Raw genomic sequence first — 24,578 nt, 5'->3', positions numbered from 1 at the left:
TATGGCAACACTGAGCCCAGACCTTGCGGAAATCCTGGAGAACCCACTGCAGAGTTAAGGACCAAGCATAGTGAAGTCAAGAGAGAAAGTAGAGTGTTTGGAGAGTTTGGCCCCCACAAGCTTAGTCAGCATAGAGAGCTGCTAGCCCTCTTTCAGTGTCAGCCATGCAATAAGTGGAAGATGACTAATTAAGATGATGAGGGTGGAGTCACCAGGAGATACAGGTAGCTCTGAAGCCAGAGTTAATACCCAAGAAATGTTGGGTGGCTCCAATAAATGAAATGGAGAGAGGAAGGGTTTAGTAGTATATAACAAAATGTCAGAGGTCCGTCAGGGGGTCAGAGCAATCTGGCAATTCTGAGACAGTAGGGGTGGAAGTGGGGTGAGAACACAAGGAGGGATAGTGTAGGGGATGGCAAGGTTGTTAGGAAGGTGCAGGGTCAAGATTCCAGGATATGACATACTCTAACTCTCAGTATTTGTCAAGTTAGCAAAAGTTCATGCACACAATCGGTAATCACATGTGTTGTTCTCACACTCGTTTGTGTGTGGTCAACGTTTCTGTTTAATTATTCAGGATTTATTGTATGCATAGGTGTTTATATTCTTAATACAGGCTTTCATGATTTATTTCAGATTTTTCCATCATGTTCTAAGGTGTTTTCACATTCTCTGTGCTTTGTTTTGACTGGAGTCTTCCATATTTGGACAGAAATTGGTCTTCGCAATCTGCTGAAGTGCAGATCTTGGTTCTGTTAGAATGGGCGGATTTGGACGACTCCGGAGTGGAATCGGAGACTTAGCGTGGAAGGACCTTGGCCTCAGTGACTCAGGCTGTCATATCCGTGCATACCCGATCCCGAACTGACTCCCGGACCTCCTCCTTCACCACCTCTGGAGTCCTACCCTACCGCTGTCCATTCCAATGTTCACCTTCGGTCCTGACACCACACCTCCTCTCACCCCTCATGCCACCTCCACTCCTCCGTCCTTCTCCTGTCCTATCTCCGTCCGCTCCAATACTCACCTCGGACCGAACACCACTCCTCTCACCACCCTCCTCCTACTCCTCCTCCCACTCCTCCGCTTCCTCCTCACAACACCTCCACCCTTCCATCATTCTCCTACCTTTCTCCTGTCCGCTCCGACACTCACCTTTGGACCTGACACCTTTCCTCTCCGACACTCCTCTCCCCTTTCCTCTTTCCTCTCTCTTCCCTCTGGCCCTCTTCCGCTGACCTCCTGCCAGGTTACGACCTTCTGCCACTGTCCCGTACCTCATACTTGGACACCATTTGTACCTTCGCTCCGAGTCTCCGTCATAGTTCCTACCTCGGACTTTGACTCCACCTCGGCTTTAATCCATTGCATTGGTGACCTCATACTATGTAAACACCATTGCCAATATTCCTCGAACTTTCAACCCTGCCTCCGTAACCTCCATAACCTCTGCAACCTCCGAGCTCCACCGATCATCTTTGGCACTTTCGCCGCTTGTAATGTATCTCTCGCATTTTCCCCTCATCCCTATTTGGACTGCTGCTTCTTCCCATTCTAGCCAGTTAGTCATCATCCCCATGTCCCCTCATCCTCCTGCCCCTCTGGGCTTTGCCCTCCTTACCTCCTTTCGGACATACCACAGGTTCTGCCCTATGACCTTTGGTACCACTCCACTTCTGTCATCCCTTTGTTCCTGTTCGGATGCCTTCGTTCTGATTCAGACCCCCTTTGTTTCCCTGTGCTTTTGCCTTCTTCATTATATATATCGGCGCTTGTACATACTCATTTTAGTCCTTAGTCTAAAATCGACCTGAAATGCCCCCTAGAGACTTCCTGCTCGCCTCCTATGAAATTAAGGACCAAATGGACAAACAGCAATGGCACAGTGCTCCACTTGAGTCACTGAGGCCAAGGTCCCTCCTTGCTAAGTCTCCAGTTCCCCTCCGAAATCGTCCACCCTCGCCCAGTTCTAACAGTATTTTAGACTCCCCATTGCTGTTGTCTAGTTCTGACATCGAGCACCTGGCACCCGACTGCCTCCACCTTCCGCAGTCGACTGCACCCTTTGTCTTGGCTTCAGGTAAGCCAGCCACCCCCCACCTTCCTTCTTCCCCGGTCCCTTGTCACTTCGCAGCACACACCATCCACTGTGTTGCATGGGAACCACCTTCCATCATACGGACCAGTCTGGTCCGTGCCCTTCGGCACCGTTGGATGCGTTTGACATGTGCCCTGACACCACTTTTAGGTCCCTGGGAGCCACCTTCTATCACCTTCACTCCCACACCTCGCCCCTCGTTTCCCCCCTGCCTCTCAGTCCTTCTACCCCTGTCTTGGACACTTCGTCCTTGACCTCCCCCACCTTCCGATGCACCGGCTCCTCGCTGGTCATCACCCAAGCGTCAACACGCACTGCTGGCACACCAGTACCCAGGCCATCGACCTACCCAATCCGCTTCGCTTTGGATCGAATCAACCTGGACACCCCTTGTCACCCATAGCTGGACCCTGTCTCTTAGTTCTAGGACACCAACTGACTCACCCACAATTTGACCCGTTGGTCGAGGGTTTAAGAGCAGTTACCTGGTCCGTACTCTGAACATCCCAGGCTATTCCGCGATATATCACCCCAGTTTGCCTTTGGACTTCATCCATCGGTAGGCACCTCACCCGATTCCCCATTGCACTCCCCACTGCCTGGCATTCCATTAGTAATGCCAAGCGCCCTACTCCAAGACAGCGAGCCACGCTCCGCTTCCACCCCATCTGGCCCCATCTTCCTTCAGACCTCACACCGTTGGTTGATACCACGTCCTCCTCTCTCTCGATGACGTTCTACACCACCCTGGCTGTTTTGGCTTGTGTCTCAGTCGTCTCATGGCATAACCTGTCTCTCCTGTGCACTCCATTGAGCGGTAGTTCTTGAGCTCACCTTGCCTGGACCTCCAAACTCCACAACCCAACTCACCCAACTCTACTTACTCTTCCGTTGCCTCCGGACCTCACACCGCTGGTTGACACACACCCCCTTACCAACTTCGAAGATGTTTGATACATCTCCCTTGTCAAATGGACCTTGTCTATTGTCTAGGACACTGGTACTCTACCCCCTTGCTCCGTTGAGTGACTGGTACTGCAGTACATTACCCCGGACTCTTCAGACACCCCAGTTTGACCACCTCACACTCCCATTCCGACTCTACCTTGCCTCGTTGCCTTCGGTCAGTGTTCCACCACTGGGATAGCTGTCTCACCTATGTGCTCCATTGAGCCTAGATCATGAGCAGTACCTCCGAACCACTGGACACCCCACCGCAACTCCCCCATACTCTTTCCATCGCCTCTGGACCTAGTTCCATTGGTTGACTCATTCCCTCCGTCCTCTCTCTTGGAGTTAGGATCCCATCTGTTGACGTCTTTATGTCTCCCCATTGGATAAGTTTGTGCTCAAGTATCTGGCTGATATCTGCTCACCCTGAGACGAGTAATGGACCTGAGTAAACGTTGTCTAGGTATGAGAACACTTTCTTTCCTCTTCACCATTGCCTTTCCCTGTTGCCTCTGGACTTGTTCCGATGGCTGGCACTCTTTCTCTGTCTACCTCTAACCATGAGGAAGACTCCTACACCATTGGTAACCTTGTATGCTTCACCAAAGCTTGCTACCGGTTAACATTTAACCTTTGCACATGGCATGCACACATCTCTACTCCACTTACTCTCTTGCCTTCGGGCTCACCTCCAAGAGCTCTCTGGACGATCGTTATCACGATCCTTGCCCCTCCACTTCTCCTTGGAAGTATTCTGAAACCCTCCAGTTACTCCACACACCTCTCTTCCACTTCCTATGATGTTCAGCTTCTGCTTCCGGATGATCCGACTCTAGCCTGTTGTGTCAATCAGATGCTGGGACGTCTAATCCTAAAAAGGGATATGGACCCCGCTTCTATCTACCTCAGTGCTATACACCAGTCTCCACCAAAAGTATTTTCGCATCTTCCCCACAGACAACCCTAGCTGCTCAAAGACCCTCGAGTCAGCTCCGTCTCTGATGCCAAAAACACACTCGACATCATACCCAACCTCCACCTTTGTCACCCTGTGCCTCACACACCCTCGGACCCTCATCACCTCTGACAATCGAGATTCCATCGATGCATAAGACCCATTCAGGTGGGCAACTGAACTCTCCTCCCTGACATCGACTACCCCTTGACCCTGACTCAGGTGCAATATTCCACTTGTGAAGCGCACAATCAGTCTGGCAACCAATGTCATACAGGCATCCAATGGTCCATGACAAAGAGAGATGCTCTATAAGCTTCCCAAGTAATGAAAGTATGTAGAACTGTTGTTCCCCTGGAGTCCAAATGCTGATGTAGAATAACAGTATGCTGTGACGACAGACAGCAGACATAATGCCCATTTCATCAAAGTACTTCTTGGATGCCTTCTGGCACTCCCTGTCAGCAGCTGTGAATGAGCCTTCACAGCCATCATACATGCTCTCTGTCAGGTTGAGCCCTGGGGTGACATGGTTTTGCTTGGGAAGATCATCCTTGCCGCTACCCATGTTTCCTTTGCCTTTTGAAGCCCAAAATTTCCATTTGGGTTCACGTATTTCAGCAACCTTGCTCTGCCACATCTCAGCATAACCATGAGGAACATCAATTGTTTGAGGTGACATCCTGAGAACCAATCTTGTTCAATCCATGGTACTGGGGCCTCCTATCATAGTCTTTGATCCTCTTCAGCTGAAAATTTGCATCGAATGAAATGATGCAATCTGCTGACAACTTGGACATGGGACTAGATGTAGAGCCAAAACAACATGGACACCCTCCCCAGAGGTAGTCACTGGGGAGGTCTGTCACGACCATGCATTCTGACCCAGATGCCGGCCCTTATTCTGTTTCCTTTTGTTTTATTTTGTCACCTGACTCATTCAGTTTCTTACTTATATATATGTATATTACATTATTATAACTTTAGTCTGAATATCAACATGGTTTGTCCCCCCTAACAAGGCAGCCCAAGCCACTTCAAAATGTGGGCACTGAGACAGTAGGTGGGCACAGCACTCTCTTGGAGTCGCTGAGGCCGAAGCCCAACCCCGGAGCCTTGTCCCTGCCAGTCGTCCCCGTTTGCTGACCCATACCTAACAAGGTCAGGATGTGAAAACATAGGGGATGTATGAGCATTTCGATATTCTCACACATCGATCGAAGTGTTCTCATCCAAATTTACATGAATGGTCGGAGCTTGAAGAACGCTGGGTATGCTGGACATTAAATCTGATGGGATCTTGGGATCTGGATGGGAAGGATTGACATCCATGTCTGATTCCAGAAGGCAATTTGAGACTGAAGGTGGTGAGGATGGTTTGCGGAGGTGGCCAGGCAGAAGACGACGTGGAATGGGGATGGCGCTTGCCATGCAGTCCATCTCTGCATCAACAAGTCTGATGAGCAATTGATAGTGCACAAGGGAGTTGCTAAAGCGATGACGAAATGAACTTGCAGTCTCGAAATGATGCCTTTCACGCTGAAGCATAATTTCGGCAGTTGTTGTCCATGCCTGTATGTTCGGTGCCATGTGTAAGAACAGCATAGAGGCCCAGTCAAGCATTACCATGCTCACAGCAAGTTTGGGTTGGACTGGGGCACAAGCCGCATTCGACAAGCTGCACAGTTGTCAGGGCACACACCCTGACTAGCCCGGACCCGGACCCGCATCCAGACCCACATCCACCTGCTGCGCTTCCTGCACATGTGCACGCTCCGTGCATTGCATGTTCCGGGCCCGGTTCCCACCCCCTCATGTGGCTTCCAGTATCCCTGGAAGTTTGCCTGATATTGTGGCCACTGTGGGAAGATGAGAAGTTAGCTTCCTTCTCATCTTCTTACCCACAGTAGGCAAGTGTATCCACTTGCCTCTTTATCTATTCATTTTTTTACCACAGTAGGTTGTGCCCTGGATAGGGCTGGTTACACCAGAGGTTGTGGACCATAGGGGAGGGTCATGGGGACCCAGGAGTCGTCCCCTGACCACAGTAGTGTTTGCTCTTCACAATCCCTCATCTGCTGCTTCTCAAGCTGTGACATGTAGATGCAGAGCACATCATCACTTGGTGAGGGCCAGCACAATCACAGTGCTGACAGGGGTCGCTTCGTTCTGATGAAGCAGAACGTTCCTGCATCCACTTCATATTCAGTCATATCAGATGTGGCAGGACATCTATGTGCCACCGCGTCCTCTGATGGTTGCATCACATGGAATGCTTAGACATGATATCAAGGGGTAACAGTGGGGGGGCTGGCTCGCATGTCTTTTCCTTGCCGGAAATGATGTGAAGAGACTCAGATATATATTCGTCCATAGGATAAGGTGAGGTGTGGGGAGGGGAACTAGGATTTGCAGCTGAAGGACCCTGAGATGAAGTGGGGGCATCGTGTAATGGGGCCAGTTTGAACTTTTGCCTCTGGAATCCCTCATATGCTTGGATGCAGGGGATACTGCTGACTGGGGTCGTCCTTATGATACCCGATTTCTGTTCACGCTTGAGAGCATCCCGAACTCGACACTTCGCTGACTTTTTGTAATTGGAGTACATCTGAACAATTGCTGTTGGCCAACAATGTAGAGCACCAGTGAAAATACACTCGTGTTAAAGTGTAAAGAAGATCAATACACAGGTGTAGCAATATTGAAGTCACTAAGCAAGTGGGTGTACAACGCTAATGTCAGAGACCAGATTTAAGACGAAGGAATGTCTCCGTAACGGAGGGCTTTGGCCTCAGCGACTTCTGCCAGGAGCGCTGTGCCTAGTGACACGTCCGTGCCCTAACTTACTGACTGGCACTTAGAACCTAGTGGGGGTAACTCTAGTTGATTTATCTGCTGGGGCATAACCTATGTACAAGTAGTGTATATATATGGTTACAGCGGAGACGGTTCCGCAATTGGCGGAGCCGAACGGAGCGGAGCTAACGGGGTTAAGACATTAGCCGACTGAATATTACCGATGAGTCAGTTCGCGGGGTTAGCGGAAAGGCAGGCGTTAACCCAGAAACGGAAAGGAGGGATAGGCCCGAAGGTGGACTCTGCAGGGCAGGCGAGTGTATTGCCCAGCGGAGGCGGGAGTGCGCTAGCGGACATCGGAGCTGTCCGGAAGTCTTCGGGGCTCCGTACTTAGGGAGGCGTAGGTAATAAATTGAAATGAGGGGGTGGTGACCATCGAGGGGTACCGAGAGGTTTGCAGAATACGGGGGCTCCGAGGTTGGTGAGGGGGGAGCGGAGTTAGAACGGAGGGGTCGGAGAGTCCGGAAGTCGATGGCCGGGAATGGATATGACAGCTAAGCAATCAGGCCTCGATGTTGGACAACAAGGCGTTTGGTCACAAAGTTCAAACAAAGGGTTCAAATCCGATGTGGCCAAGGGGACTAAACGATCAAGCCTTGACATCAGACAACAAGGTGTTCAACAGCAGAGCCCAAATGACAACACAAATACAAAGCCAAAACGAAAAGGTTTCGATTGCAGAGTACAGATGGAAAAGTAAGGGATCTGAATGGAAGAACTTGCATGAGAACTTGCATCTGGACTGAGAGGTTTCACTTATGAGGGCTCAGGGGCTGTAGCAAGCAAGTGGACATTGAACCATTCCAGGTCACGCCCTCTCAGTTGCTTCCAAAAGGGTCAGCTCTGACATGGGATCATATATTATGATAAGATCCCAGGAATAGTGGTGTGACAAACACAGAGAAGGGTGAGCTAGCATAGCATGCAAACCAAGGTAATATACAGAAAGGAAATTTTGAATGAACGGAATTTCCCATATAGTCAGAATAAAGGGACATGTGGGCAAGTTACTTGCTCAGCCATGCAAATTTGGCTGTTGCAAAACCCACACTAGCATGCTGTGTTTCAACAGTAAGAAGCCCCAGTATTCTTTGGGATTGGTGGATTGATATGTAATATTTTAGACTAGAATGCCTGTTACAAAAATGGGGCCAGAGGCACCCATTTTCGTCCATTCAAGGCGCAGGGAAAGGGAAAAGGGAAGGGAGGTTGGACATAAGGGTTTACAGGTGGTTTCACAGGTGGTTTAACATGTTGTTTAACAGGTAGTGTGGCAGCGGGTTTTCTGGTTGTAATTGATTGGTTAAACTCTATTACTATACAAATCATGTGATACAGAACCCATAAGAGTCTAAAATGGGAAATTCCCATTTCCATAACAATGCCTAGCATTGCATGACCACTCAGTTCTAGACATGTAAACTACATAAATCCATTACTCAATAGTTACCTAGTGTTGAATGAATGCTAGTTACAGTTACATAATATGAAATTACTACATTACTGTAAATGGACCTCAGTTCTAGATACATTGATAAGATTCCAGGAATAGTGGTGTGATAAATGCAGAGAACAGGACAGTAAAAGGAGGCCCAATATTCTTTGGGATTGATGGATTGATAAGATTCCAGGAACAGAGGTTTGCTAAATGCAGGGGACCAGACAGTATGAGGCTTAATATCCCTTTGAGACCAATGGATTGATAGGATTCCAGGCATAGAGGTGTGATAAATACAGAGAATAAGACAAAATGGGGCTAGCGATATCGATGCTCAGTCCCATAGTATGTGAACTAGAAATATATTGAAGTAATCATGTTGCTGGTGTACAAGAATGAGATACAACTTGATGGACACAAGAGTAAAGGGAAAAGCTTATATTCACCTCAGTCCCATAGTATGTTGTAGGAGAAATAATATTCAAAGAATAAAAACAATGATCTATCAGAATAGTCAACGAACAGGTGACAAGTTCAGACGTTTAACAGATCTCATGATCTTTATGAGACTGGACAGACATTAGAAGATCATTATAAATTATCTACACCCATGTAGCATGAGATTTAATCTACTACAAGCATGCCTAGAACCCGGCATAGGTGTAATATTCAAAGAATATATCCCTACAACAAGAAAATAGCACATAGACAGCAGAATAAGAAGGAACATTGGGAAAGAAATGTGAATATCTCGGGAACCAGTAAACCTTTGACTGTAATCTTTTTACCATCTGAAAGGACCGTTTCTTAACTTTATCCACGGTTTTGTTTCATTCTAAAAGCTTCAAAACTGACGGAGATATCGCTCAAACGGCGAAACACCTTATAATTCATATATATTTATTTGCTAATTCTTACAAAAAGTAATGTGAATCAAGGGCAATATATTGGCGCCCGGAAGTCTGGCGGACCAAATACCATATGATAGAGTATTCCCCGGCGCGGGCGGACAGTTTTTGATCGCATCAGAAGAGGAGAAAATGCTAAAAAACCGGATCTTGTATATTTTCCCATGATTCATCAAAACTTTTGATTTTAAGCTCAAATAAATCGGAACAAAGAAATGATTGATGATCTGGATCTCGGATCATGATCATAAAGTGATTTAGAAGTCCGCGGATCAGTTAATTTATTGGGAAAGCTGTAGAACATTAGTAATGATGCGGCTTCACAAAAAGGGGTCAATTAGAGAACAGTCTAGAAAGTTCCTTTATAGCCGAGTCATTTCTAAAGATAACCGTTCTTAATTAGGGCGGTGTAGAGCATAGCTTCGGCGCTACAAGATCCCGCTAAGATCGGGCCAAAAGACAAAGAAATGAATTACTTATTGCTGAGTCATGTCCTAAGTCCATTATTAAGCTTACACAGCCCAAGCCCCTATATCATTCTAGAACTATCTATAATACAAATGTAGCACATGTAACTAGTGCGAGGCGTGGGAGTAGAGAGGCCTCTGAAAAGCATAAAGGGCCGCCGCTTCTGCCCCCTCTCAAACCTGAGGTAGAAATAAAAGTTTAATTCTCCTCACCAGTGGTTGGTTCATTTGCTCCAAAAGATAAAAGCAAATATTAGTTGTTAGCTAATATCAAACTAACACGTCACTCTAAGCGTGAGTTAGGGTCAGTTAGACACAGCTGAACAAAAGTGTCATAGTGAGAATTAGTGAGAATTTGGTGGAGGGACTTCTTAATTGAATAATCTCTCAGCAATACTTGGTTATCACACCACAGGAGAAAAGTGAGCGATCCTGAACCTGCTAGATAACTAGCACGCACTCTAAGCGATAGAAAGAGCAGTTTGGTCGCTCCTGTATTGAGTAACATTTATTGCGGAATTATTTTATTAGTAGTTTTCCTTCAGTAAATTATCAGGAAAATCACATCCTACTGAAAAGTGGTATATCTAGGTGTAATATTGACTAGAAATCATAGTAAAGTCAATATAGAATTTTATCTATAGACGATCTATACGTCAGGTGAGATCGTTGGGGGGTGTTTATTGTTGTTTAGACAGTGAACAATTATATATTTGGCAACCAAAACACGGTCAGTACGCAAATCAGCACAAACTCTAATATCATTATTGGACATAGGAAACTGGTTACATAAGGTGATCCAGCTCCGCTCCTTCAACGTGAACTGAGGAAAAGTTGTAAGGTCCAAAAATTGTGGTTTATATAATCAGCGCTGTGAATGCGCACTATCTTTGGCAGCAACCAAGCCAAATCAGGCAAGAAAAAATAAATCGAAGGCACCACAAGACTCAACATAAACAAAGTGAGTTGGCCTCAGTGTGTGCTTGAATCCCAAGAAATGTAGTATAAGGAGGTCCAATATTCTTTGAGGCCGATGGATTGATAAATGCAGAGAACAAACAAGAGAGTATAAGGAGGCCCAATATTCTTTGAGACCGAGTCCAGTAAGTAGAAACATTTGCAGCTTGATAGCCATCACTTTGCAGAGTCAGGACCCATCGTCGCTGTGAGGTGCACAATGGGTGAGTCACATTTCCGGAGCCTGTGAGAATAGTTTGGAGTCAGCCAATATTGTTGGCAGTCCCAGAAGGTCATGCTGCTATAGTGAAGCGGACTTGGCCAAATTCATTTGTCTAATCATTTCACTCCACAACCGTACAATCATTCACTCCCCAGCTCAAACAATGTCTCAAAAACAGTACCCTTCCATGAACCGTGCAGCCACTGAGCGTGGTTTGGCTTCCTCTACATCCAAGGGCACTGGGCATGTGGCAGGCAACAACACTGGGCAACCATCTCTCGTTTCTGATGCAGCTGACAAGGTCGCTGTGGAGAAACAACCTACAGGCAAACCCATCACCTCTTCTGGCCCCTCGACCACTAAGGTTAGCACGATTTTCCTTCATCAAAAGCTAGTTCTCATTGTTCCTTGTTTACAGCCAATACCTCATAACTTGCATTTTACCAAAAAAAAAAGCCAACACCATCCAATGCTGGTACTTCATCAGGTTCAGCTATCCAGCCCAGACCCCCCTGGTCATGGGTTTGGTGGTGGAGAGCTGCAATTCTCATTGCCAGAATGACCTGGGTGGGTCATGGTTGAATTTTAAGGCAGCACTCCAGTGCCTTTGATGCCTTCAGAATGGTATCCAGTTCTCGATCCTTTCAATTACAACCGTGTTTCTGGTCATCTACAGTGCACTAATGTACATTGGCTGCAGGATCAGTGGACCATGACCAAATCTCGACACAAATGTCTTGAGGATGTCATCAAAGAGGATAATGAACTTTTCAGTGTGTTGGATCCATCTCCTCATGTCATGTCACTCAATCTAATTGTGGGCACTTTTAAATCATTCGTTAGCATCTGTCAACGTATACTGTGTTATACATTGGCGACTAGTTGCATCAAACAGTATGAAGGCAAAAGCCTATCATTTTCAGGGGTATCCAGAAGGTTTTTCGGCTGCAGATCCATACAGTCAGCAAGGCACACTCCCCCTCTCCAATGGTCATTCATGGGGATACCCCAGGATTGATCCAAGTGACATTGTGGAGAACCCCACCATTTATCATTTAAGCCGTTGTAGGCGGGATAATCGCCCACACGCAGAACCGGCTTGGATACCCGTTCACACATTCAGAAAACCACTTTCATTCGTGCGACGACTCGGTATGGAATTGGTATCTAAAAATAGTCCTAATTCGTACAATTCTGACGATACCAAGAACGTCCCAATCGGAGGAGATTTGACGGAGTTCCATGTTGGGCAAGTTAGGCACGGGCATGTGCGGGCGTGGGAATCTCAAGCGGCAACCCAGAATTCCAGCCTCACTCGTTCCCACGGCATTTAATAAATTGGTAAAAATGCTTATTGGCTGCGTGAGAGTTATCTCCGGCTTCATTTCCAATTTTGGCCTTTAATTCCGTAAATCCGTTGAGATATCGCTTATTTTCTTATATTTTCATATTTTTGCATCATTTCAGTTATTGATCAATATTCTTTTATTGATACTGTTACCCTTTTTATTATTTCGCCTAATAAGGTACCCAGGTGCCATATGGTACCAATATTCCCCATTAATTATTTCTAAAAATAATTGTTCCTTATATCCTGTACATACCGGATTTTGGAAAAGAAGTTCTCCCCTCCCCCGAAAAAATTCTCCAAGGTGCTAGGACGTGCTAGAGTGGGTGTGAGTGTGTGGAATCCAACAGTAGGAATAAGGGCAACTGTCTAGCCCACAACGAGTGGGTAGTAGATTAGTTGAGCCCGGACCTTGCAGAATCCTGGAGAACCCACATGGAGTTCAAGGATCGAGCATAGCGAAGTTCAGTCAAGAAAGTAGGAGTTTGGAGAGTTTGGCCCCACGAGCTTAGTCGGCATAGAGAGCTGCTAGCCCTCTTGCACCGTCCTCACTATCCCTACCTCACCCGCTATGCTGATGACCCCCCCTTGATTACCACAGTATAATACAAGATGATTTCTGTAACACTAGGCCATGGATAATGAGTCAACACCTTCATGAGAGGCTTGTCAATTGGTTCGAGGTCGTCTACAAGTTATACTTGGTGTTATAGATATAGGCTAGAATCTTATGGTCCGTGGTTGCAAGCAGATGGACCCAGGACCTTCCCCATTTTACTTCTCCATCAAACCCCATGCCAAGCTTTCCCACCGGGTTTTGGTGCTGGCTGGGGGATTTGTTGAGTTTCAAGGGACTTCCCTTGACCATTATGACTTTTATATTAGATAGTTAGAAGTCATATGATGTGTAAGGCAGATGCCGAAAAATGTCTTTTCCTTATCTAATACATAACCCACAAAACCTTGTACTGTGATTGTAACTGCCACACCATTGTGCCACCACTGTAAGCCTTCTCTGTAACATCTGACTTGGTCCATATCGATGTCTACATCGATATTCTTACAATCTGTGAGAAAACCTCAACGGCCCGGTGAGTGCTCAGACACTGGACCTCACTCTTCCTGCTCCCACCCCCCACTGGGTGGTTGAGCTCCCATTCCTATCCTTCCTGTAGTACCCTACTGGGTCCTACAACCCTTCCCCCCTTCTTGGGAGGGAGAAGTGACCCAGGCAGCCCCAGGATGCCTGGCCACGTACCCGCATGCCCAAATTCCCACAGTCACTCACTACCATGCACTGGTCAACCAACCTGCCTGTCCCAACAAATCCCGCTACCAGTACGCTCCCTTGAGTGCCAAGTAACTGATAGACAACCACTGGGCTACTCCCTCAAGGAGTGCCAACTACCCACACTACCGGTACGCTCACATGAGTGCCAAGTCACTGCTAGCCAACTGTTAGATGGCTCCCTCAAGGAGCCCCCATTATACCTGCTGCCGGTATGCTCCTCGGAGTGCCAAGTTACCCTTAGCATGACACCACACCCACTGCCGGTACACTCCTCGGAGCGCCAAGTTACCATTAGTACACCCAGTCTCAGATCTCCTCCTGCTCTCCCTTCAATGGCTATGCAGCCACCTCTGTCCGTGAGCAGAACAGCTCAGGTTGGGTTCCCCGGAACCCATTCCTGTAACATTGGTGCCCCAACCCTGGTCACACCAGCATCAAACTCAATCGTGCAACCTTGAGCTCACACACAGGAGGATTACTCATCTAATTTGGGTGCCGTCAACTCAGACTACCAGCATTCCACCATCCCACTAAAGCACACGTTAGACAAGTTTTCATCACCATGGAGATTCTATTATGAGTGTGCACCTATGGACTTGCTACATGAGTGGCAACAGCTGGGCCCAGACAACATAGAGGTTCAGTCATTCCGCAAACTGGCTACAGACTCCTCAACCTCTTACCGCATCACAGACGAGCGCAGTCAACAGCTGATACTGATCCTTCAAGCGATGGACTGGTTCACCCAAACCATCTCCAACTCCAATCTCATCCCTGCCATGTTCAAGGCAGACCCAGGACAGATCATCCTTACGACGTTGATCACATTGGGCTGGACCGAGTTAAGCACTTTACATCGAACTTGGAACTATTTACAGCGAAAACTAGCTGATTTCGTTCTACATTTCAAAAGTGTTAAGGAGGCCCTTGTCCTCACGCAGTCCCAAGCAGCGAGCTCCCATATCGTCACAGCCAACCCCTCGTTGGTACCGGTACGACCTTGTACACCTGGGGTCATTGCGATATTGCCCACTGTAGTGAAATTGGAGTTGCCCTCACTGCGCCCGTCCTCAGCACCAGATGGCCCAGTTGCAGCTTGTACATCCAATACGACACATTACAACAGCCTGATGCCCCGTTCTCATCAGATGACCACTCCTGTGCAGCACTCACTGGAGCCGGGACGCCCAACAGTGCAACTTCGTCCAGTTGTAGCATGATTGTCATGCACAGGGTACTTCGCTAGCCCAACCTGTAGCAAGGCAGAATCGTTGTCATTGCCTGCCCAGTTGGATTTCCCTGTCGCATCTCCATGGCAATTACTTGGGCCAGTATCCCCATTCGGGCTGCCTCGTTCGGTTATGGCCCATTCAATGAGCACAATGGGTGCCATTAGCCCAACTTGTCGCAAACCCGAACCATCATCTTTGCCCATTCAGTCAAATCTCTCGATCGATAACTCACAATGTCTGCCTGAGCTATCATGCTCACCCGAATCGCTGCATTCAGATGTGTCCTGTCCATCTGGTGCAACAAACCTTGGCGGCATGGCACGACACATAGCGGAATCAACACTCCTGAATATCCAGGTGGACCCATCATCTGCTCATTCACAGCACTCACTGGAGCCAGTGCACATAGGTGAACCAATGTCTAAGCGCCTTACCCAGCTGGATCAACTGGTTCCCCCTCTGATGGGCTCACCCAAGCTGGCACACCTGTTCGCACCACATTGCCCAGTACAGGCTGGTCCACTGAGTGCAACTCACACCACTGGATCGACATACTGCATGGTGGAGTCATCGTTTTTGTCTGTTCAATCTGGTCAACCAGCAGGTTCATCGAATGCGATGCACCCTTCCAGCATGACACCCCAGCATTCATCGGAGCTGGCATGTCCAATTGAGTCAAATCGCTCAGATGTCATTTGCTCAGTGACTGAGATGCACTCAGTCAGTTTGGCACCTTCCGTGGCCCAGCTAATAACACCGTCTGGCCAGCGGAGCTCCATTTCAGGTCCTTCACAGTGTCTGTCCAAGCCGACACATTCAGGTGAACTGCATTGTGGGGTTGCAGCCTGGGCATCGAGTGCAGGCCACATCCCCAGCTCGATGCATTGTGTGCTCAAATCAACACTTAAGTGCCCAACTGCCCAGTTGCGCCCAATTACATCCTTGTGGCATCCATGCAGGTTGACACATTCAAATAAGCTATCCAGCTCACCTTCCACAACCACGATGCACACTGCCAGGTTGATGTGTCATGCAGATCGTGCAGCCAAGTCGTCGTTTGGGTCCCTGGCTGCTCAGTCAATTCAACTGGCTGTTTCTTGGCCGCACTCGCTTGAGTCAGCACATCTTTCTGAGCAATGTCAGGGCACGCTGCCACCTCTTTTCCTTTGTCTCATCCTCTCATTCTCTCTTCTTTCCTTCTTCTCCTCTTCTATCTTTATACAGACGACCTCTCTTTCTTTCCTACACTTGTAGCACGGACGCGCCACACACTCCTACTTGTATTTCCCCTCCAACACCTGGGATCAACCATGGAGCCACCTGTGGTAACCCGGCTTCGTCTGGGGGTGATGTGGCACCTCCACATGACCCATTCACACATGTATATAAACTAAGCCGAAGCAGGACCGAAGAAGTAACCTTCTTCTCATTTCCCGCTTCAGGCAAGTACCCTAGTTTAGTCTAGCTTCCCACCCTAATAACAATACATTTCCCGCTTCAGCCTAAGAAGCCACACAGGGACGTAAGCCCGAGTGAGGGCTGCCCACTATATGGTCTCACCACCCCACCGCCATCTGGGCCGCTAGCGCCGAGCGCTACACCACCACCTCTGCCTTCCTTGAGCCATCCCTGACAGCAGAAGAAAGTTTCAACAGAACCCACCAGCCCCGCCTCCACCTGCACCCACACCTACACCCAAGCCCAAAGCACCCAAGGTTGCCCCCCCACCGCCTTTGCCGGAGCGAGCGAGGACCTCGACTGCTTCAAAGCGGAATGCAGAATCTACTTCCATGTCCGTGCCACAGAGTTCCCTGACACCCTGTCCCAAATCCTTTTCGTCCTGTTGTACATGAAAGGAGGAGCTGTGGGAGCATGGGCAACACAGCACACGATCGCGCTGCTGACAGCAGGATCCCCCATGATCACTATGGACGAGTTCATGGCAGAGCTGGATGCCATGTTTCAAGACCCCAACCGGGAAGCCACCGCCCGGCAGAAGCTCACCGCTCTATGGCAAGGCACTGACTCCATGGATAAAATCATCCAGGAGTTCGAACTCCACAGTCCCACTTCGTGGCTAGGTGACATAGGGCTGGTAGACCACTTTGAACAAGCGACCAACACCTGGCTCCGTGAGAGCATCTACCATCTGTGCCCCATGCCAAGAACCTGGGCAGAATGGAAACAAGAGGCTACCCTCCTCGACAACCAATGGTGGCACTTCCAGGCGACTCAACCCCAACTCCCCCTGTTCAAGTCGCCCCTCCCCCCTGCCAGACCGCTGCCATCACTCTCTCAGACCCTCCCATGCCCGCCACTGGGGCCACCACCGTGACCTGCCATGACCCCTACTACCCCCACGACTACAGCCCCACTGCCTCAGCTGATGGACCTTGACCGCTCAAGGGCAGATCAACAACGAGGGCTATGCCACAACTGCAATGCCCCTGGGCACTTCGCACGAGACTGCCCCCTCCCAAAGGTCCGCCAAGTGTGCCGCATGCACCCAGAAGACCTTCGAGCACTCGCAGAAGGGCTGAGGAGCCAGCTGATAGGGACACCTGAGGGGAATGAGGAGGAGAGAGAGGAAGGGAACCCCTCTGCAGATTTTCAAGAAGGCAACTGGTGAGGGATGCGTCCCAGCCACCTGCAAGCAATGATACCCAGTGTAAATACAGAGATACGCACGAGTCTGCACCGCTGTCCAAATTCCACCAGGTGATTGCTAAGAAACAGAGGAAAATCGCATCCTCAACCAGAAAGAGCACCAAAACCGCTAGCCTGCCCAAGGTGGCCGTCTCCCCACCTGCCATCTATGTGCTTGCCAAGCAATCTCCCCGCTCCCTCAATATGAAAGTGAAGGTGACCGCCCTACCGTCCCTCACTGCAGTCGCCATGTCAGCGCTGCTAGACTCTGGTGCGACCGGGAACTTTGTGAACCCAGACTTCATCCGGAAGCATGGGCTCGAGACGACCCCACTCCCCCAACCCATTCCAGTTTGCAACGTGGACGGGATGCCTAACGAGAATGGAGCCATCACAGAGGAACTGGAGGCCCTGTTGACATTCAGCCAACACACGGAGCACGCCCGCTTCGCCATAGCGAACTTGGGACAGCAGTCCCTCATCATTGGGCACTCGTGGTTGTTACACCATAACCCAGAGGTCGACTGGGCACAGCAGAAGGTCATCATGTCCTGCTGCCCCTCCTCCTGCCAATCGCCGCGAGCAGATGTCAGGCAAGCCCTCGAAGTAGAACCCAGCGATGGAATCTATGCCACCATAATCCCACCAGGGTGGGGACACAACCTAAGGGCAGCCACAACGCCATCCCAACGCCTAGCGGAGGAAGCCCAAGACACAGAGGCAAAGCCGCTGATGCTGGAAGAGCTGGTACCCGAGCACTACAGGGACTTCAAGGATGTGTTCTCAAAAGAAGCCTTCGATGTGCTACCCCCGTGAAAACCCTGGGACCACGCCATTGACCTGACCCCCGATGCCAAGCTACCCAGAGGCAAGATGTTCCCCCTATCCCGGCCGGAACAGAAGGAACTAGACGAGTTCCTGCATGAGAACCTGCGGAACGGGTGCATATGCCCATCAAAGTCGCCGATGGGTGCCCCCGTATTCTTTGTCAAGAAGAAGGATGGGTCCCTGCACCTGGTTCAGGACTACCGAAAGCTCAACGAGAAAACAGTCAAGAACTCGTACCCCCTCCCACTCATTTCCGACGTCCTTGCGCACCTTCGAAATGCAAAGTATTTCTCGGCGCTGGATCTGCACTGGGGGTTTAACAACGTGCGGATCAAAGACGGCGATGAGTGGAAGGCAGCGTTCGCGACCAACCGAGGCCTGTTTGAACCCATGGTAATGTTCTTTGGACTGTGCAACTCCCCAGCAACCTTCCAAACCATGATGAACAACATTCTTTGGGATTTCATTGACTGAGAAGTTGTCATCTGTTATATGGACGACATCTTGATCTTCACGCCCACCCTAGAGGAACACCGGAAGGTCGTGTGGGAAGTGCTGGGAACACTGCGGAAGAGGAAACTCTTCCTCAAACCAGAGAAGTGCAAGTTCAAGCGATGCCACATCGAGTACCTCGGACTTGTCATCTCCGAAGGTAATGTGGCCATGGACCCGGTGAAAATCCAAGGAGTCCTTGACTGGCCGACACCAACGAAGGTGAAAGAAGTGCAGTCCTTAGGCTTCATAAACTTCTATCGCCGCTTCATCAAAGACTTCTCCGAGACAGCATGCCTGCTCCATGTGCTAACCTGCAAAGCGAAGGTCTGGGAATGGGGGGAGAGCGAAGAAAACGCCTTCAATGCCCTTAAGAAAGCCGTCACCTCCACCCCCATCCTCACCTTCCCCACTGACAGTGGCCGCTACAAACTCAAGTGCAATGCCTCCAACTTCGCCACCGGCACTGTCCTGTCCCAGCTCCAAGCCGATGGCGAATTCGACCCCGTAGCCTTCATGTCCAAAAGCTTCACCGAGGTAGAACGAAACTATGAAATCTACGATAAGGAAATGCTCGCGATAGTCCGAGCACTAGAGGAGTGGCGTCACTTCGCAGAAGGAAGGTCGATATCTACACCAACCACTGTAACTTGGGCTATTTCTGCACTGCACAGTGGCTGAATTGCCGCCAAGCATGATGGTCACTCTTCCTATCCCGTTTCCACTTCACCCTCATCCACCGCCCAGGGAAGCTCATGGGGAAACCGGACGCCCTCTCACACCATGCCGACCACCCGAAAGGGAAGGACGACAATGAAAGCTTGACCCTCCTGCAGCCAGAGTGGTTCGAAGCCCACACGACTGAGGCCATCACAGTGGAGGGAGAAGAGATGACCATCCTGGAGAGGATACGCGTGGTGAAGGACTGCAACGAGAAAGTGGTGAAAGGAATTAGGAGATGGGATGCTCAGGTCAGATGAATGGAGCAAAGATGGAGAGCTGGTCCTCTACCGAGGAAAGGTGTATGTCCCGAAAGACATGCAACTCCGCCATGACCTGGTGTGGCTACACCATAACGCGCGGGCGACGGGGCACCCAGGGCGATGGAAAACCCTGGAACTCGTCTCCCGTGACTACTGGTGGCCCTGGATGGCAGAGTACATGGGCCGCTACGTAGCGGGGTGTGACGCCTGCAACTGGGTCAAATCATTCCCTTCACAGAAGGTGGGGAAACTCATGCCGAACAAGATCCCCACCCACCGCTGGCAGGTAATCTCTGTAGACATGATCGGAGAGCTCCCCGAGTCAAAAGGTTACAATGCCATCCTGGTTGTAGTAGATTGCCTCTCCAAGCGCATCCATACAATCCCCACAGTCACGACGGTGGACTCGGCAGGAATCGCCCGACTTTTCCTTGAACATGTCTGGAAGCATCATGGCCTCCCCGAGGAAATTCTCAGCGACAGAGGGAGCGCCTTCGTCTCCCAGTTCTCCAAAGAACTGGCAGCCCTGCTAGCAGTCAAACTGACCCCCTCGATGCCCTACCACCCACAGACAGATGGACAGACAGAGCGGGTAAACCAAGAGATAGAAGCATACCTCCGAGTGTTTGTCAACCACCACCAAGACGACTGGGCAGATTGGCTCCCACTAGCGGAGTTCTCCCATAACAACCGCATCCATGCATCCACCCGCCGCACCCCCTTCGAGCTCGACACTGGCCAGCACCCCAGAATGGGGACAGAACCCACGTGCACATCAGAAGTCGAAGCTGCAGATGCATTCACCTCAAGGATGATGAAAATGCAAGAGGAGGCGAAAGCGGCGCTCGAGCATGCAGCAGAGGAGATGGCCCGCTACTATGACCAGAATCGGGAAGCGGCGCCTGAGTACAAAGAGGGTGACCAAGTCTGGCTCAGCACCCAAAACTACACCACGGACCGCCCAACCAAAAAGCTAGATCACAAATGGATGGGCCCCTTTAAAATTCTCAAGGTTGTATCCCCTGCCGCCGTCAAGCTCCAACTTACAGCACGGCAAAAGGGAGTCCACCCAGTGGTGTCAGTAACGAATGTCCGACCCCACCGCCCAGATGAGATCACCGAACGACCCACCGACCCTCACCCAGGCCCCAAAATCATAGACAGGGGGGAAGAGTACGAAGTTGAGAAGGTCCTCGACTCCCACTGGCACTGCAGGAAGCTCTGGTATTTGGTAAAGTTCACAGGCTGGCCAAACTCCGAGAATGAATGGCTCCCCCTTGACAACCTGGCCAATGCACGCGACCAGATCAAGGAGTTCCACAGAGCGCACCCAGACGCCCCCGGGAGAGAACGAGGGAACCCTCTAGCCACTTCAAGGTGAAGTGGCTTAAGAGGGGGGTGATGTCAGGGCACGCTGCCACTGCCGCCGCCGCTGCCACCTCTTTTCCTTTGTCTCATCCTCTCATTCTCTCTTCTTTCCTTCTTCTGCTCTTCTATCTTTATACAGACGACCTCTCTTTCTTTCCTACACTTGTAGCACGGATGTGCTGCACATGTCAGAGACCAGGTTGAGACAAGGGAAAGTCTCTGTGGCAGAGGGCTTCGGCCTCAGCGACTTATGCCAGGAGGCCTGTGCCAAGTAACACATCCATGCCCTAACTTACTAACTGGCAACCAGAACTGAAGGGGGTAAACTCTAGTCGATTTTATTACTGAAGTGTAACCTATGTACAAGTATATAGTTACAGCGAAGATGGGTCCACAAATGGCAGAGCAGAGCTAACGGGGTTAAACATTAGCCGACTGAATATTACCGACGAGTTGGGTTACAGGGTTAATGGAAAGGCAGGCGATAACCCAGAAACGGAAAGGAGGGATAGGCCTGAAGGTAGGCTCTGCAGGGCAGGCGAGTGTATTGCCCAACGGAGGCGGGAGTGCGCTAGCAGACGTCGGAGCTGTCCGGAAGTCTTTGGGGCTCCGTACTTAGGGAGGCATAGGTAATAAATTGAAAGGAGGGGGTGGTGACCATCGAGGGGTACCGAGGGGATTGTGGAATACAGGAGCTCCAAGGTTAGTGAAGAAGGAGTGGAGGTAGACCAGAGGGATCGGAGGGACCGGAAGTCGATGGCCGGGGGTGGATATGACAGCACACCCCTACTTGTATTTCCCCTCCAACACTCGGGATTGACCATGGAGCCACCCATGGTAACCCGGCTTCATCCGGGGGTGATGTGGCACCTCCACGTGACCCATTCACACATGTATATAAACTAAGCCGAAGCAGGACCAAAGAAGTAACCTTCTTCTCATTTCCCGCTTCAGGCAAGTACCCTAGTTTAGTCTAGCTTCCCACCCTAATAACAATACATTTCCCGCTTCAGCCTAAGAAGCCACACAGGGACATAAGCCTGAGTGAGGGCTGCCCACTATATGGTCTCACCACCCCACCGCTGTCCAGGCCGCTAGCGCTGAGCGCTACGCCGCCACCTCCGCCTTCCTCGAGCCATCCCTGACACTTGTTTGGCTACTGGTTGTCTGTCAATCGCAACACACTCCCTCAGTGCTACATGTCACAAGGTCGAATCATCAGCCTTACCATGTCAATCGGGTTACATAGCTGCCCCTTTGCAATGCTCACTGGACCCAGCACGCCTGTCTGAACAACCTCATTCAAGCGTGACTTGTCTGTCAAGTATAACAAACTCCATCAGTTTGACAAGTTGTAAGGCTGAACCGGCACCTTTGCCTGTTCATTCGGATCGTGTAGCTGTTTGCTCATGTCACCCGGGATCAAACAAACCAGGCAGACCAGTCTCCACCGGTTTGTCACTGGTTGCAACGTGCATCGTCAAGTCGATGCGTTACCCAGCCAACGAGACGTCACCGCCTGCCCAAACGAAAACTCTGATTGCATCTCTACATCATCCTCACAACTCAGAGCACTTGCCTGCACTACATCTGTCAGAGGTGGTCTGTCCATCGAGCACCACACTCGCGATTAGCACAAAGAGCCGCATAGGCAATCCCATACTCCTGAATGGCCAGCCGGACCCATCGGTCACTCTTTCACTTCGCCCTTTTGAACCATTGCACTCACGTGTGCTCGACCACCTGGTTGTCATCTTGCCCACCAAGAAGCTCTCTGTTGGTTTTTCATGGCAATCACCAGAGTTGTTATATTCAGATGGGTCACTGCCCTGCTTAGACACAGCCTCTCCATCAGGCATGACACATCATGCTAGCATAGCACATCATGCCATCAGTTCAACATTACCTCAGGCCCAACCGGTTCCCTGGATTGCCAATCTGCATCGAACTCCCAAGTCAGTGCACACACTCGAGCTGTATAGCCCAGTGAGGGTCTACATGTCAATCATGGAATTCTTCCATCCAGACTCCTTAGTTGATGACCCATCAAGTGTGAGACCCCTTTCTAGCTCAATACTCTCGCCAGTTCTATCGGGCCTCCCAGCAGCTTATTCACATCGTCCCCGAGAGCTGAGGCACTGGTATGACCTGTATCATCCAGCTAGCGCTGGATTGGTGATTGTAACGAACCCTATTGTTTCGACATGTCAAGTGACCGCATCCTCGGTCAGCCGTGGTGTTCAGGCTTGCGACAAAACTCTCAGCCACAAAGTCAGTGCATCCGACCCCCAGCTGGGCAGAACTCAGGTCATGACACTAATGTGGCGAGCGGAAGCTAAGGACATTCATTCCCTAACCATCTCACCCTTTGATTGGACCCATGAACGGTTGTCTTCACCTATCTGGCCGGATCCCCAGGTGGATCCTCCACATCACCTATATGAGTCAGAACACTCCCATGAACCACGTCAAACAGTCATGGCTGGTTTGCTGATTAAGATGGGTCCCATCAGTTCAGTGGGCCAAGTGTCTGAACCGATGTCGTCATCAGCATATACACCAACCATGACATGCTTCATCAATCCAGCGCACTTTGAGATCAGATTGATATCATCGCATGTGTTAGAACCGGGCAGATTCGGACGACTCCGGAGTGGAATCAGAGACTTAGCGTGGAAGGACCTCGGCCTCAGCAACTCATGTGGAGCGCTGTGCCATTGCTGGTTGTCCTAGAGGTCCCTAATTTCGGATCTAGCAGAGGGAAAGTCTCTTGGGGGGAATTCATGTCGATTTCGGACTGAGGTTACCAGTTACTAGGTACATTGTATATAAGGAGGGGTCCAGAATCAAAAGGAGCAAGGGTAGGATGAAAGGAGACAAAGGGAGATGGAAAGAGGAACAACACCGAGGGTCAAGGGTTTGACTCAATGGTGTTTCTCAAAGGAGGAATGAAGGGCCATGGCCCAAGGAGGAAGGAAGGAGGTTGGGAGTGGGGAATGGCTAGCTGACTGAATAGAAAGTAAGCAGCAGCCCAAATAGGAATGAGGGAGAATAGCAGAACTGAATGGAGCAATGCAATAGTTGCAAGGTCCGACATAAGTCCGGAAAGTCCGAACTCGGAAGTTAAACTCCAGAATATTGGCAAACATAATTAAATGGAATGAGCTAACCAATACAATGGGTATAAGCGGAGGTGGGGTCAAAGTCCGAGGTTGGAGCTAAGACCGGAGGTTCCGGAGACAGAGATGTGAACGGGATTCCGGAGTGGAGGTCCGGAGTCGGGAGCATAGGTTTTGCATACTCATCTGGAAGGTGTTGAGGTTGGGGTCGGACCTGGAATGTTCCGGAGTCGGACCGAAGGTGGTGTCCAAGCCGGAGGTGGGATAACCTCTTGGGAGTCGGCAAGGAGAAAGTGACAGAAGGGAAGTAGGGCTCCAGAAGTCGGAGTTCGGAGTTCCAGGAGCCCGGAGCAGAGGTCAGGATTGTATGGATATGACAGCATGACCAGTTGGATTTTCCTGCCATTCCTGTGTGTCA

The 24,578-nt window shown here is 50.0% G+C and overlaps 3 protein-coding genes across 3 annotated transcripts; 1 reads left to right on the top strand and 2 right to left on the bottom strand.

The window, feature by feature from the left end:
• Window positions 1-4,209: 4,209 nt before the first annotated feature.
• On the bottom strand, window positions 4,210-4,506 carry EI90DRAFT_2844870 (uncharacterized protein; the record flags this gene model as incomplete). The annotated part of the gene is made up of 1 exon (XM_039053709.1): window positions 4,210-4,506. A coding segment is annotated over one exon (297 nt), but the record flags the coding sequence as incomplete, so codon positions are not given.
• A 932-nt stretch (window positions 4,507-5,438) lies between these two features.
• Window positions 5,439-5,693, bottom strand: EI90DRAFT_2836798 (uncharacterized protein; the record flags this gene model as incomplete). The annotated part of the gene is made up of 1 exon (XM_039053663.1): window positions 5,439-5,693. A coding segment is annotated over one exon (255 nt), but the record flags the coding sequence as incomplete, so codon positions are not given.
• A 5,323-nt stretch (window positions 5,694-11,016) lies between these two features.
• Window positions 11,017-12,187, top strand: EI90DRAFT_3128889 (uncharacterized protein; the record flags this gene model as incomplete). The annotated part of the gene is made up of 3 exons (XM_039064145.1): window positions 11,017-11,217; window positions 11,554-11,626; window positions 11,697-12,187. 3 exons carry the CDS (start codon window positions 11,017-11,019, stop codon window positions 12,185-12,187), a joined length of 765 nt encoding a protein of 254 aa, XP_038912214.1.
• Between the last annotated feature and the right edge of the window lie 12,391 nt (window positions 12,188-24,578).

Source organism: Cantharellus anzutake (genome assembly GCF_015039405.1).
Source record: "Cantharellus anzutake strain C23 chromosome Unknown EI90scaffold_53, whole genome shotgun sequence".
NCBI lineage: Eukaryota > Fungi > Basidiomycota > Agaricomycetes > Cantharellales > Hydnaceae > Cantharellus > Cantharellus anzutake.
The sequence above is the reverse complement of the archived record's forward strand: the minus strand, read 5'-3'. Positions and strand labels throughout refer to the sequence as shown.